This window comes from Rutidosis leptorrhynchoides, chromosome 3, assembly GCF_046630445.1.
Source record: "Rutidosis leptorrhynchoides isolate AG116_Rl617_1_P2 chromosome 3, CSIRO_AGI_Rlap_v1, whole genome shotgun sequence".
NCBI classification, from domain to species: domain Eukaryota; kingdom Viridiplantae; phylum Streptophyta; class Magnoliopsida; order Asterales; family Asteraceae; genus Rutidosis; species Rutidosis leptorrhynchoides.
The window spans coordinates 34,875,310-34,888,879 of NC_092335.1; the positions used below are offsets into that span (position 1 = coordinate 34,875,310).

General features: G+C 31.4%; 1 protein-coding gene across 3 annotated transcripts; it reads right to left on the reverse strand.

Moving 5' to 3' along the window:
• Positions 1–11,148: 11,148 nt before the first annotated feature.
• LOC139895931 (uncharacterized) lies at positions 11,149–13,335 on the reverse strand. Of its 3 annotated transcripts, none has more exons than XM_071878479.1 (5): positions 13,107–13,335; positions 12,484–12,557; positions 11,964–12,037; positions 11,439–11,658; positions 11,149–11,352 (listed from the first exon to the last, which is right to left on the reverse strand). In XM_071878479.1, exons 4-5 carry the CDS (start codon positions 11,634–11,636, stop codon positions 11,227–11,229), a joined length of 324 nt encoding a protein of 107 aa, XP_071734580.1. In that variant the 5' UTR covers positions 11,637–11,658; positions 11,964–12,037; positions 12,484–12,557; positions 13,107–13,335; the 3' UTR covers positions 11,149–11,226. The 3 variants fall into 3 exon arrangements, with proteins under 3 accessions (XP_071734580.1, XP_071734581.1, XP_071734582.1); XM_071878480.1 differs by having other exon boundaries at positions 13,219–13,321; XM_071878481.1 differs by lacking the exon at positions 12,484–12,557.
• Positions 13,336–13,570: the final 235 nt, after the last annotated feature.

Below are 13,570 nucleotides of genomic sequence, written 5' to 3' on the forward strand. Positions count from 1 at the left end.
AGCCTTCTCAAACGCCATCATTTACTTCCAGACAATCATCATCTACACTCAACCCCTTCAATGGCGAATTCAGGTTATTCCTTTTTCTCAAACAACATTTAGGTTACTTCATGTACTATGCATTCATATGAGTGATTGTTGATATGAAACCCTAAAATCATTTACTCAAACTTTATAATGTCATAGGTGCTGTTTATGCTGTTAATTTGCACATACATTTAGTGTTTGTATTCGACTTTCATTGTAAACTAAACTTATAGGATAAACGATTCACATCTTCGTTCCTATTAAATATGTGTCAAGGCTTATAATTGTTAGTTTAGTTTCCATTTTATAAAAAAGTTTATTGTAGGAATACTGATTTTACAAGTTTTACACATGAAAATAAGTCAAATTAATGCCCTTTGTCAAACATCATTTGTGTTACTTAACAGTTGGCCATAGGCTTTACATTCAAACCAGTTTTTGTGGATATGAAACCCTAAAAAATTTGACTCGAGTTTTATAATTCCATGAATGCATTTTGTGTCCTTAAGTTACATATAAAATAACTGTCTGTATTTAGCTTTCATTATAAAATAAACTTATAACTGAAACTGAATAGCTGTTGGTTTAGTTTCTGTTTTTAACACATTATTATTGAAGTAGCCATCATGTTACAACACTCAGAATGCTTTAAAAGGCTACCGTGATTTTAACTGCACATCAAATATAATTATAAATTACAATAGCTGACTAAACATGTGTGGCTGCAGACAATCAAGCATCTTCAAGCCTGACTCAAACCCGTGCTCTAGAACAACTAGCATTTGCTCAGAGATACAACGTCTGGGATACTGTGGATGTGACCTAAGTTTTCTGCAAAATCCCACAAGGAACATTTTGGGTGAGTTAGTTACATTTCAAGCAAGATTACTTAATAACATTTGCTTATTTTATTTGTGATGACCCGAAAATTTCTGACTAAATTTAAACTTAATCTTTATATGATTTAATGTTTCCGACACGATAAGCAAAGTCTATGAAGTTGAATCTCAAAAACTTTGAACTATACAATTACCCTTCGATTGTTCTCAACGATTCGAGAACAATTATATGTAAATAGATACATATACTATAACTTGAAAACGTAACAAAGTGTTAAGTAAATGATACTGTGCATTAAACTTATTGGTTTGATTACCTGATTAATATATTTAACTACAAAGTTAAAAGATTATGCTAAACGATTGAATTAAAAGATATTTACTGAGTCCCTTAATGATTATGATATTATTACGGGTCTCTGTTGTAAGGTCCACGTTGATTTGGGAAATCATTCATGTTTAACGGTATTCGGAATTAATGGTAAAGTGTTGGTTTAAATAACGTAATTTGGACACATATAATAATAAGGAATATTAATTGTTAGAATTAGATATATGAATAACTAGCAAAGTGTATTTAAAACGTGTTTATATATATATTTGATATATTTGATTTCAAATTAATTAAGTAAACAATTGTTACGCTCTCTTATGGATTCGATTGAAATTTAGTTATGTCATATAGTACATAAAGAAGTAATAAATGCTAGTACATAGATGAACTACTTAGTTAAGTTTTAAAATAAAAACGTCATATGATATAATAAATTTGAGATTAATTTAATTATAAAACGTTTTGAGTAAAAAGGATACTATTATATATATATATATATATATATATATATATATATATATATATATATATATATATATATATATATATATATATATATATATATATGTATATGTATATATAACGAGGCAATAATTTATAGAAGTAAATGTCCAAAACACTCGAAAGTTTAAGATATACTTTGAGTGGTATAGTTTATGGATACCTTAAGGCTATATTTTGACAAAGGTACGTGACACGAAACGTAAAATGCAAGTTTTCTAAATGTACGAAAGAACGTTCGAAAAACCGGAACCAGGACATAAGTCGAGTGATGACGTACGACTTATCGGAACTAAAATTACAAATCAACTATGCACGTGAATTTAATATAATATATAATTAATTATTTAAATTATATATATTATATATTTATTTATATGTCGACGAGCTAGTTGCCAAAATTATGTGAGCTGGAAAAATGGGCCATGCGATCGCATGGCCAATGGCCTTTAGAACCATGCGATCGCATGGGGTCTGGGGACAGGCCACACCTATAAAAGCTCGATCAAAATTGCTTCTGTTTTGATTCAATTACTCCGTAAGTATTTATTTATTTTATTTATATTATTATTATTATTATTATTATTATTATTATTATTATTATTATTATTATTATTATTATTATTATTATTATTATTATTATTATTATTAATATTAATATTATTATTAATATTATTATTATTATTATTATTATTATTATTATTATTATTATTATTATTATTATTATTATTATTATTATTATTAAGATTAATATTATTATTATTAATCTTATTATTATTATTAGAAATATTATACATAAAATACTACGACGAGGTCATGAGCGGGTCACTTTTGAAATGGGTTTTCGAGCGGGATAGAGCTAAGGAAACTATGGGTTATAGCTATGGAGGTTATGGGTAACGTTCATGGGTATTGTTCGCAAGTCAGACCTAGTGTTTATCATATCTGTTGCGTCTACGTACTTTCCTACAATATTGAATCACAATATTGATACGTGAGCATTCATATCTTATTTATTGTATATTAATTGTGTATCCATGTCTAGTGCTCGAGTATATAAATTTTGCATGCTTGTATGCTAAATTTTATCGTTAAACAGTTTATGATGAATCACGAATTAAATACATATATTACTGGTAAAAGGTATATGATATACATGTTTTTGGAAAGCTGGCGAAAAATCAATAACTTTTCATTTAGAAATCGTGTAATTTCGATGAACGGATTAAAAGATATGATCAACTGAATTATGATTGACGTTAATTGAAATTGCTTTTGAATCTGCAATTAAGATTTAAACAACTTGTTTACGAGATTGATAAATTGGATTTTTGAATATTACCAACCGAGTAAATGAATCCTTATATAAGGTACATCTCGTTTTGTTGAACTTTTGTCAAAATTGACTTTTTGAAATGACTTTTGATAACTTTTGTATGTCGATCTCGAGCATTAGGATTGTGATACACTATGACCTGACCTAGCTTGATAGACATTTATTGACCAACATATGTTCTCTAGGTTGAGATCTACGATTAATTGGTAATCCGAGTTTCGGTCACATTTTGGTGAACAACTTTATATGCTGCTAAGGTGAGTTTCATTTGCTCCCTTTTTAATTGCTTTTGCAATCTATATTTTTGGGCTGAGAATACATACACTTTATTTTAAACGCAATGGACATAAGTACATACTAAATTCTACACCGAGTTTGAACCGAAAATCCCTTAGCTTTGGTAACTAGTAACTGCCGGTTATAAGAACTGGTGGGCGTGAGTAGTAGTATATGGATCCATAGGGCTTGACATCCCCGTCTATTCCAGGTATAGAAACCCTAGCCTGAACTATAAAACAGACGTATGCTATTTGAGTTTAGTACACGTTGGTTTGCGTGTATTGTACATGTTGGTTGCATGTATGTTAAAACAGGGGTACTTATTATATAGACGTTAAAGTTTAGTTACCAAGGTGCTCAATCTTATAGAATAATTTGATAAATGTTTCTGGATGAAACAACTGAAATCTTGTGATCCACCTTTACATACAGATTATACGAAACAATAAAACTATGAACTGACCAACCTTTGTGTTGACACTTGTTAGCATGTTTATTCTCAGGTTTCCTAGAAGTCTTCCGCTGTTTGCATATATTTTAGACAAGCTATGTGCATGGAGTCTTACATGACATATTTTTCAAGGAAACGTTGCATTCACCAAATCATCACCATGTATCTTATTTTGACTGCATTGTCAACGGAAGTATCATTGTAAACTATTATATTACGGTGATTGTCTATATGTAGAAATCATCAGATGTCGAAAACCTTTGATTTAAATATTCATTTATGGTGTGCCTTTTCAAAAGAATGCAATGTTTACAAAACGTATCATATAGAGGTCAAATACCACGCAATGAAATCGATGAATGACGTGTTCGTCCATATGGATTTGGAGCGATCGTCACATTATTTATTTTGCTAAACTTTTATTCAAGTAAGATAGTGGAGTTTAGAATGTGGTTCTTTCTGTGTGGTGATGTTTAGAACATTTATTTTCACAAAACATGAACAATTTTAAAATGGTGGCTTCCGCTTTCAGAAAAAAAATATGATACCAATTCGTTTTTGTTGCAAGTTAACATCAATTTATTGACAACTTAGTAATTAGTTTTTTTGCATCTATCTAAAATATTTAATACTGGTGTGGTTCAGGAACTGCGTGCAGAATTAAATCAACTTAGAGAGCTCAAAGCTGGATGCAGCTATCCATGTCTGGATCTTGAAGGCGAGATCCATACGTGGGGTTTGATTCAGGCTAGTGGTGCAAGGAAGAAAGAACTGTTGGTTTATGTGGGTTGGCGATTGTTTCTGGCTAACACTGGGTACGTTGCAGGCGATACATTGATGATCGGGTTCTCCAGAAGGCTGCAGACTTTTTTCCTCGTTCTGGATGGAAAGCACCTGCTTTAGAAATCTGTTTCGGGTAGATTGTCTTTTGGTGGATCAAGTTTAGGTTTCTTTTGTTCATAATGTTGATAGGCGGTTTGGATTTGACCTTTTGTGTGTAATTATGGATATATTTGTGTAGTCTTTTTGAACCGGCAACATGGAGTAAATGGAAGCTTGTAATAGGTAGCTATTGCCAAATGTAAACGATGGTACGTTTAATACCTATGAACTGTGATGTAACTTACCTCTAAACTTTAGTACCTACGAATGTATGTAGTTAACCTATTGTGATGTAACTTGCCTCTTCACTTTAAAACCTATGAATATATGTAGTTAAAATTTCTGATATGCACTCCAACGAATATTGTAAACACCTACACCAAATGGTCAAACAATATAACTCTATTTGTCTTTTCAGATTTGTATCATGTTCTAATTATGCGCTGGTGTTTGTAACAATAACCGTAATGACTACACCACAGCAGTTGGAACAACAACAAATAGCCTCGAAAACCGCTGTAAATTAATCGCGTATTGCCCATCGTTTAGACTTTACTCTCATTGATCCGTTCAAGCTTTTCGAATCATTGTTTATTCATGTGTGGATTTGCAATTTCCAATTGCAATTACACAGCAAATCATTTTCCTTTCTACTTTTTATAAGTAATTAATGTAACTGTTAAAATTATTTGAGACCTTAATCTGAAAGTGTGTTCGATGCTCACAGTTTTGCAGATAATGGGCCGGTTTACTCTTCATATCCGTATAATTGTCGACCCAAGCCAGATATAGCCCATTTTACAGATATTAAATACGTGTATCCGTTTAACCCCACCCCTTGAATATTACCGGGATACGAGCTTCCTACATTTTTTTATTACTATAGAAGATCAAAAGATCTCACCTGCTCCATTTCCATTAACACACTCCAATAGTCCTCTCAACAACCGATCGTTCAAGCATAAGCAACTCAGGTTTTTCTATTTTCTTTAACAGCACTTATAATGTTACTTTACGATTTTAGATTTGCTTTACATTTGGAACGATGTTTGTTAGTAAAAAAATCTGCTCGATTTGTGTTAGGGTTTATAGCGACGGCATATTTTATTCCACACTTTAAAATAACCAAATACATTTGCACTTTATTGTTTTTTTTTGTTTGCTTGCACATTAATCGATTTGGTAACAAGTTGTAGTTCGTTGTTAATATCTATATTTGGATTTGCAAACAAAAAATATGCAGGTCTAATGTCGTGAGCTCAATCCTTATTTTAACTTGAAATCAAATGCTTAGTTTGCATAATAAATGCCTGTTAATTATTTCATCATCTGCAACATTTTAACATTAACAATCATATTGACTAGGGTTTACATGACAAATTTTTTTATTAACCACTAATTTAGAGTTAACAAATGTGCATTTTAACTTCACAATTACAACATATAAATAATAAATATATACAATTTTATAGAACTTAAATTGTTTTTTACAATAGCACAACATTTACTGTGAAGTTACAGTTTGAGTATGTTAAGATTATTTTTATTTAAATTCAGGTATTGTTACATACATATTTAGCATAGAAATTTAGGTAAATGCAAATTCTTTTAGTGTGCTATGTATCTAACATTTACTTCTTTATGTGCATAATTTAATCAAGAGAATATGGCTCAAAATAGTCCCGATTCCAACAGCACGACTACCCCAAGCACATACGAATTTGGATCCTCTTCACAAATGGACCAATCCGATGATAGTTCAGAGGTGATGATCATCACAGAGCAAGAATTTAACGATGCTGTAGGGGAAGATCAACCGTGGATCAGCAATGAAGTCTATGCTTTCATGACAGTGGGGAAAGCCAGGGTCTGGGTAAGTCACTTTTCTTCCCAAACAATGTTTATTTGAATCAATGTAATTTAATCGTTCTAAAATTCTATACATGAGTGCACTAGACAATGTTGCGTATATTTTACATACTATTCTGCATTGCGTAACAATTATAATGTGAATGTTATGCAGCGTCTACCCCAAGAGTTTGTGACACTGCCAGAGCTGAGGAGCGGTCAGACGTACGAATGTGTTGACATTGAGGACAGAATTTATAAATGGAAGTTGTTGGAAGAAGAATTAAAAAAAAAAAAAAACCCAAACCTATCGGTTTCATCAGGATGGCTTAAGTTTGTGAACGACAATGGGTATGTTCCTGGAGACGAAGTGTGGATTGTGTTTAACCGTGAGATGCGCAGGTTTGAGGTCGCATGGGATGATTACCAGAATGTATAGGCATAATGTTGTAAGGTCTTTTGGATTTCACTCTTTTGTTGTAATTATGGATGCATTTGGCCCTTTTTTGAAGCTACACCATGGTATAAATGGAAGCTGGTAATGGTTAGCTGCTGTAAATGAAAGTATGTAATGGTTAGGTATTGCCAAATGTAAAGGATGACAACCTTCTAAAATTAACCTTTTGCGATGTAACTGAACTCGTAACTTTATTTCCTCTGATTGTATGTACTTAAAATTTCAAATATGTACGTCAATGAATAACTAGCATTTGCGTAGGATATAATTCTGTTTGATTGTAGTTTGTATACCCCAAAAAACAACAGGTCAAATGTGCCGTGTGAATTGCTAGCTAGCGTTAAAATCGCATAAACCTTAGAGCAGCAACGCGCGAACCCTCAATTCTTGTTAAGTATCCAATGAAGATATACACAACCACACAATAGCTACACACTGTTTGTAAAAACTCAAGAATATACATCATAAAATATTTACATTATCTTTCTACATTCAGAAGATAGCAATTTGAAACTCAAATAGGAAGACCCAAATTAAAAACTACTCAGAAGATGAAATCCCATCTACTTGAACAGAATGGTACTCTAGTTTAGCAAACTTACGAATACTTATTACCATATGACAATCATTAAAGAGTGACACACATGCACTATATTTACATATGAAAAAAAAAATCAATATAAATTGTGGTATGTAACGGGTGACATATATAATCACGACTCACAAGTCCAAATATGTAAAAAAAAATTATGAGTCAGGTTAGGTTTACCCAAAAAGAATTTAGATGATATTTAATTTTATTATTAAGTAGCATGTCAAGTACGACTACAAAACCTATATGTAATAATTAAATAGTAGTTTGACCAATTAGAGATCAAAATAGCCTATAAACCCATTCATAAGTCAGTGGATCAAATATTGCCACCTCTAACAATAAAAAAGGTAAGAACCTACACACAATCTACTCACCGATTCAATAGCCAATGATAGCATGGGACAGTTTCTTTGGCGTCTATATCGATGACAAGTCCTAATAAATGGCATCTCAGACACCATGGATCCTAAACAGATGATATGAATTAGATTTATTTTTTCAACAAAAACCAGTAGCTTCCACTATCTACGCATAACAGGACAGATCATATAAATCATATTACATGATAGATGCAACACAAAATACCTCATCTCCTTTCTCCAAGATAGCAGTGAAGAAGCTCCTATAATTTAACCGGCTAACATTTGATCTATAGGACAATTAAAATATAAACCCTAAACCTAAACCCTAAATCTAAACCCTCAACACCAACCTAAACCCTAAATCTAAACACAAACCCTATACCCTAAACCCAAACTTTAAACCTTAAAATCTAAACCCTAAATCCTAAATCAAAACCCTAAAACCTAACCTAAACCCTAAATCTAAACTCAAAACCCTAAAATCTAAACCCTAAACCCTAAATTTAAACCTTAAACCCTAAACCCAAAACTCAAAACCTTAAAATCTAAACTCAAAATCCTAAAATCTAAACCCTAAACCCTAAACCCAAAACCTAAACCTTAAACTCTAAAATTTAAACCCTAAATCTAAACCCTAACCTAAACCCTAAATCTAAATCCAAAACCCTAAACCTAAACTCTAAACCCTATAATCTAAACTATAAACCCTAAACCTAAACTCTAAACCCCAAAATCTAAATCTAAACCCTAAATGTAAACTCTAAACTCTAAAATCTAAACCCTAAACCCTAAATCTAAACCCAAACCCCAAACCAAAATTCTAAACCTTAAATCTAAACCCTAAACCCTAATCTAAACTCTAAATCTAACATCTAAACCCTAAACCATAAATCTAAACCAGAAACGCTAACATCTAAACCCTAATCTAAACTCTAAATCTAACATCTAAACCCTAAACCATAAATCTAAACCAGAAACCCTAACATCTAAACCCTAATCTAAACCCCAAATCCTAAACCCTAAACCTAAACTCTAAACCTAAGCCCTAAACCCTAAATATAAACCCTAACCTAAACCCTAAATCTAAACCCTAAACCCTAAACCCAAACCCCAAACCCTAAATCTAAACCCAAAACCTTAACTTAAGCCCAAAACTCTAAATCTAAACCCTAAATCCAAACCTAAACCCTAAATCTAAACTCAAAACCTTAAACCCTAAATATAAACCCGAAACCCTAAACACTAAACCTAAACTCTAAACCCAACGTTGACATATAAACTAAAAAAGTTAAGAAATTAATTAAAGACAATAAGAGAAAACTTGATATGAAAATATGCAATACATCAAAAACTACCTACAATGTACATCACAATGAATATCATACCTGAATACAAATCATGAACCAAATAACAATAGCAACAACTACATTATACAAAAATAAACAATCTATAAATTAACAAAGAAATACAACCATGTTATAAAACATGTAAACATTTAAAATTTTAACTATCCTATGAAATAAAATCATAGAATTGATATTAATTAAACATGTAATTAAATACCCTCGCTGTTAAGATTTGTAGAGACTACATACTGTACGAAATGACACCAAGTATGACTGACAACTTATTATCTGATCCAACAACAAAAGGCTTATACAACACATAAATAAACCAACAATGTACCTTCAACATAAAAAATTAATTGAGACCAAACCGATGAAGGTTGATTTTTCACGTTGGAACTTGTTCGGAGTAGAAGGCGCATTACACATACAATAGAAGATACACGCACAATTGTAGATGCAACCACAAAACCAAATGAAATGAGGCGAAAATAAGCCCAAAGTTCACACAACGCTACCCGATAAAAAAAGATATAAAAGCCAAATAGAAACTGTGTGTACCATTAGAAAGTTGATTGTGATGCAAAGTGATTGTTTAGTTGTTTTATTTCGTGAAAAGACAATCTCAAAAATTAATCAAGTATGAGATATATTATGATGCATCAACATTTCGACACTAAGTGCCAAAAGTCGATAAATATGCAAATTTCTAAAATAAAACCAAGGCCTTAAATAATTATTGTTAAAGAGTAGCAATTACGGTAACATTAAATGAGTTTCCATATCATATAGAAAATGACATACTCAATATTTAGTGTAACATTGATGAAGCAGAGCATTATAATCTATCTTTTTTGTTATGTTTTGATAAACACTAATCGTATCATCATACAATACAACATATATGATTTTAAGTTAATTATTTGTTTTGAAATCCAATCGTTTACCTAATACTCTCATATCATCATACAATACAACAAATTGTCTCTATCACAATTAGTATGTATCGAATAGTAAGCCTACCATTGGTTCATTATTCATAATTCATAATAGAAATCAAAGAGAAGAAATAAATGAACCGGTTCATAAGTATGTATGTTAACTTCCAAATTAGCATTCTATCTAAAGGTACCCAACTATTCTAAGTGAATAAGCAATTCCAAACACTCCTTAGGGCCTAATCGACCAAAACCCGCTATCACTTCTGAACGTGACTTTAAATGTGTGACTACTGACCCGTAAACCGACCCATCGAGAGTATAAAAGAAAATTACATATTCCTTTCCATAAACCCATCAAACAAGTAATAACATTTTCCAAACTGCTAAGATTAATATCAGAGTTTGGCAAGAACATGATTAATTCACAAGTTCTGATTCGTTCACCTTTATGTTTATTTTAAAAAGTTTGGCAATAGCAGGATCTGAAAAATAGGATATTACAGATTTAATTAATATAGTAGCATAAATACATCATAGATATGTGTACATAATAAGTTAATCAAGGAATTAAGTGTCAAACTAAGTCTTAGAAAGTTGCACATACTGAACCATAAAGTAAGATTTTAATAATTAGTTATACAGTCGAAAATACCTCATCTGAATCATTGTCAGAAGCTTAGCAAACACTAAAAAACAAAATATTAAAAACAATTATACACAACAAATAAGAGCGATGGGTCAAAGTTTTCCAAAAGAATTTGAATACAATATTGTAATTGATGCCATAAAATATCAGTTGGCTACTGACCCGTTTCCAAAAGTTTTTGCCACATCTATATATAAGTCTGAAGCATAAGTTGAAGCAATATACCATAGTACCAGGAAATAAAAGATCATGCTCTAATCTATGGTAAAAAAAAATAGAGTTCAAAACAACAATTGGCACTCGATAGTGAAAAAACACATCCCATATTACTGAACTTATGTCTTTAGCTAATTACATTTTAATGAACATATAGCTGATTCCATCACGAAAAGGCCGAAAAGTCACACAAAAAAAAGAAAAAGATGAGAAAGACATAAGTGATTACCTCATTGCACGGTGGAGGTGCTTTCTTCCCCTTGATAGTTCGTGATCTTCGAAAGAATCCAACCTGCATTACACATTTTAATTTAACTCACATACTTTAATAAAACAGTTCTTTTTATAATAAAAGTAGATTCATTATATGCTTCTCACCCTTGGAGACTGAATTAAATCCAATCCTTCATCAGCAGCTCGGTCAAGAATCGCCTGAACCGAAACTGAACTTGGTTCACCTTTACTAATTACTAAAGAATGTGATGATGTCGGCCCGTTTTGTTCAGTTGCATCCACGGTTTCACTTATGATCTGAGCAGAAACTGTAGGCGGAGAACTCGAGCCATTTAGACCCATCCATTGTCACCTTTAACCCTTACTAATAGATAGAATTTATATGGTCTAACTTAGTTATTGAAATAAAAGAATAAGATTACTAAAACACAAGAGTTCACACAATCCGTATGTAATAATCAAGTTTGTGCTCCTACACGCAAATAAAATGCAGTATATGTAGTCTCTAATCCACCCTTATGAACTACAGGTGCCAATACGAAATCATCTAATTGCAAAATGGGCCAATTTGGGTATAATGTCCAATACATGAGAACAATTTATAAGAAAAGGCAGCGACTCAACATTAAAATATGGTAAATCGTAAAAGTATACGTATAACAATTATACCTGAAGAGGGTCAATAGTTACAGCAAAGATTTGACACCATTCAGACGCTCGTCTTGATTCAAGGATACCTCCCCCTGTTATATTGGAATATTTTATGTGTGATGTTAAATTATATATATAAGTAGACATGTTTATTCAACAATAAATAAGTTCATCTCCCCAATGCATAGTTGCAGAATCGTGACGCAAAATCATAAACATTAACTTGTGCGTCGTCTTGTGACTTGATTTAAAGACACCTCTTGATAAATTGGTTTATTCGTTAATTATAACTACGTTTAACTCTTATTTAGCTATAAAGTATCAACCTTATCTATATTCATTATGTTGAACGATTTCTTTAAACGTATATATGTATCTTTGACGAGCTTGATGTTCTTGGTGAATGATGTTAGTGATTTATATACCATGGGTTGATCAAAAACATCTCATTATATTCCTGCTACATGTACATATTGACAAACTTAAACTATTTAGAATGAGAAAGAATAACATAATTATACAAAGATTCTGTCTTTACCTCACAATTTACATGGGAAAAAGTTCCTTGTGAATTCAAAAAATACGAAAATTTGAATTCATCGATCAAAAACCCTGCACATAGTTGTTGAAGCTTTAAACTTCAGAACAACTAATTAATCTACTTAAACACATTAGACCAACATGATAATGAAATTCAACGAAAGCAAGAGCCTTTTTGAGGTCTTTATACTAAACCACAAACATAATTTCAAATTATGCCATATAATAAAGCATGGTTCATTCTTGTACTGCTTTCTTTTAGATGTAAAAGGTATAAAAAAGTATTTTGGACATGAATATGCAACACTGTTAATTCAATCTTTCATGAAGGAAAAAAAAAATCTATTACTCCAAATTCTATGATAAGAAGTAGCTCAATTCAATTATGTAAACACATATCAAAGTCAGAGAGTTTAAAGGAGTAAACAATTATTATTAATAAAATATACACATGTTGCATGCACTTCGCTTTTCAGTCGGAAATATAAATCGGAACCCTAGACGACTATCATTCCTAAATAACAACTGATTCTTTCTGTTAGATGAAAATATCATTAAAAAAAATTCGATTTGCAACAAATTAAAAGGATAAAGGATCAAATAATAGATTGAATGTAATACCTAATTCTGGAAGATCGATATGTAATTCCAAAAGAATAATGTTATGCATCGATATAAAGAACCATCAATTGAAAATTATGCAGCAATATCATTAACATAAGCAATCTAAAACCTTCGAAGATACTCCTACTGAAAGAAGATGATTGTGTGAGAAAGAGCTCCTGAATCGATCTCCATTGACAATTTAGGTTTAGGTTTGATAATGAGATCTGCAGCGTGAATGCATTTGTATTTGTGTACGAATTTAGAGAGAATAGTGGTTATATGCAAAGACCCCTAATTTTGTTCTATGACCCGTCCGTTTTTGTAAGGGTATAATACATTAACTCACAAATGATGATTTATTATTGTGGATGAATAATGATCGTTAAATTAAGGGGTATTATAAATTATAATGTAATTTTTTAATTTAATGGTGATTAAGAGGATTTCTAACTCTCTTTTAAAGGATAGATAGATAGATA

Coding starts and splice junctions, on each gene's coding strand:
- LOC139895931 (XM_071878481.1), bottom strand. CDS start 11,636: ATGGGTCTAAATGGCTCGAGTTCTCCGCCTACAGTTTCTGCTCAGATC. Junction 11,353..11,438: donor ATTTAATTCAGTCTCCAAGG/GTGAGAAGCATA, acceptor TGTGTAATGCAG/GTTGGATTCTTTCGAAGATC.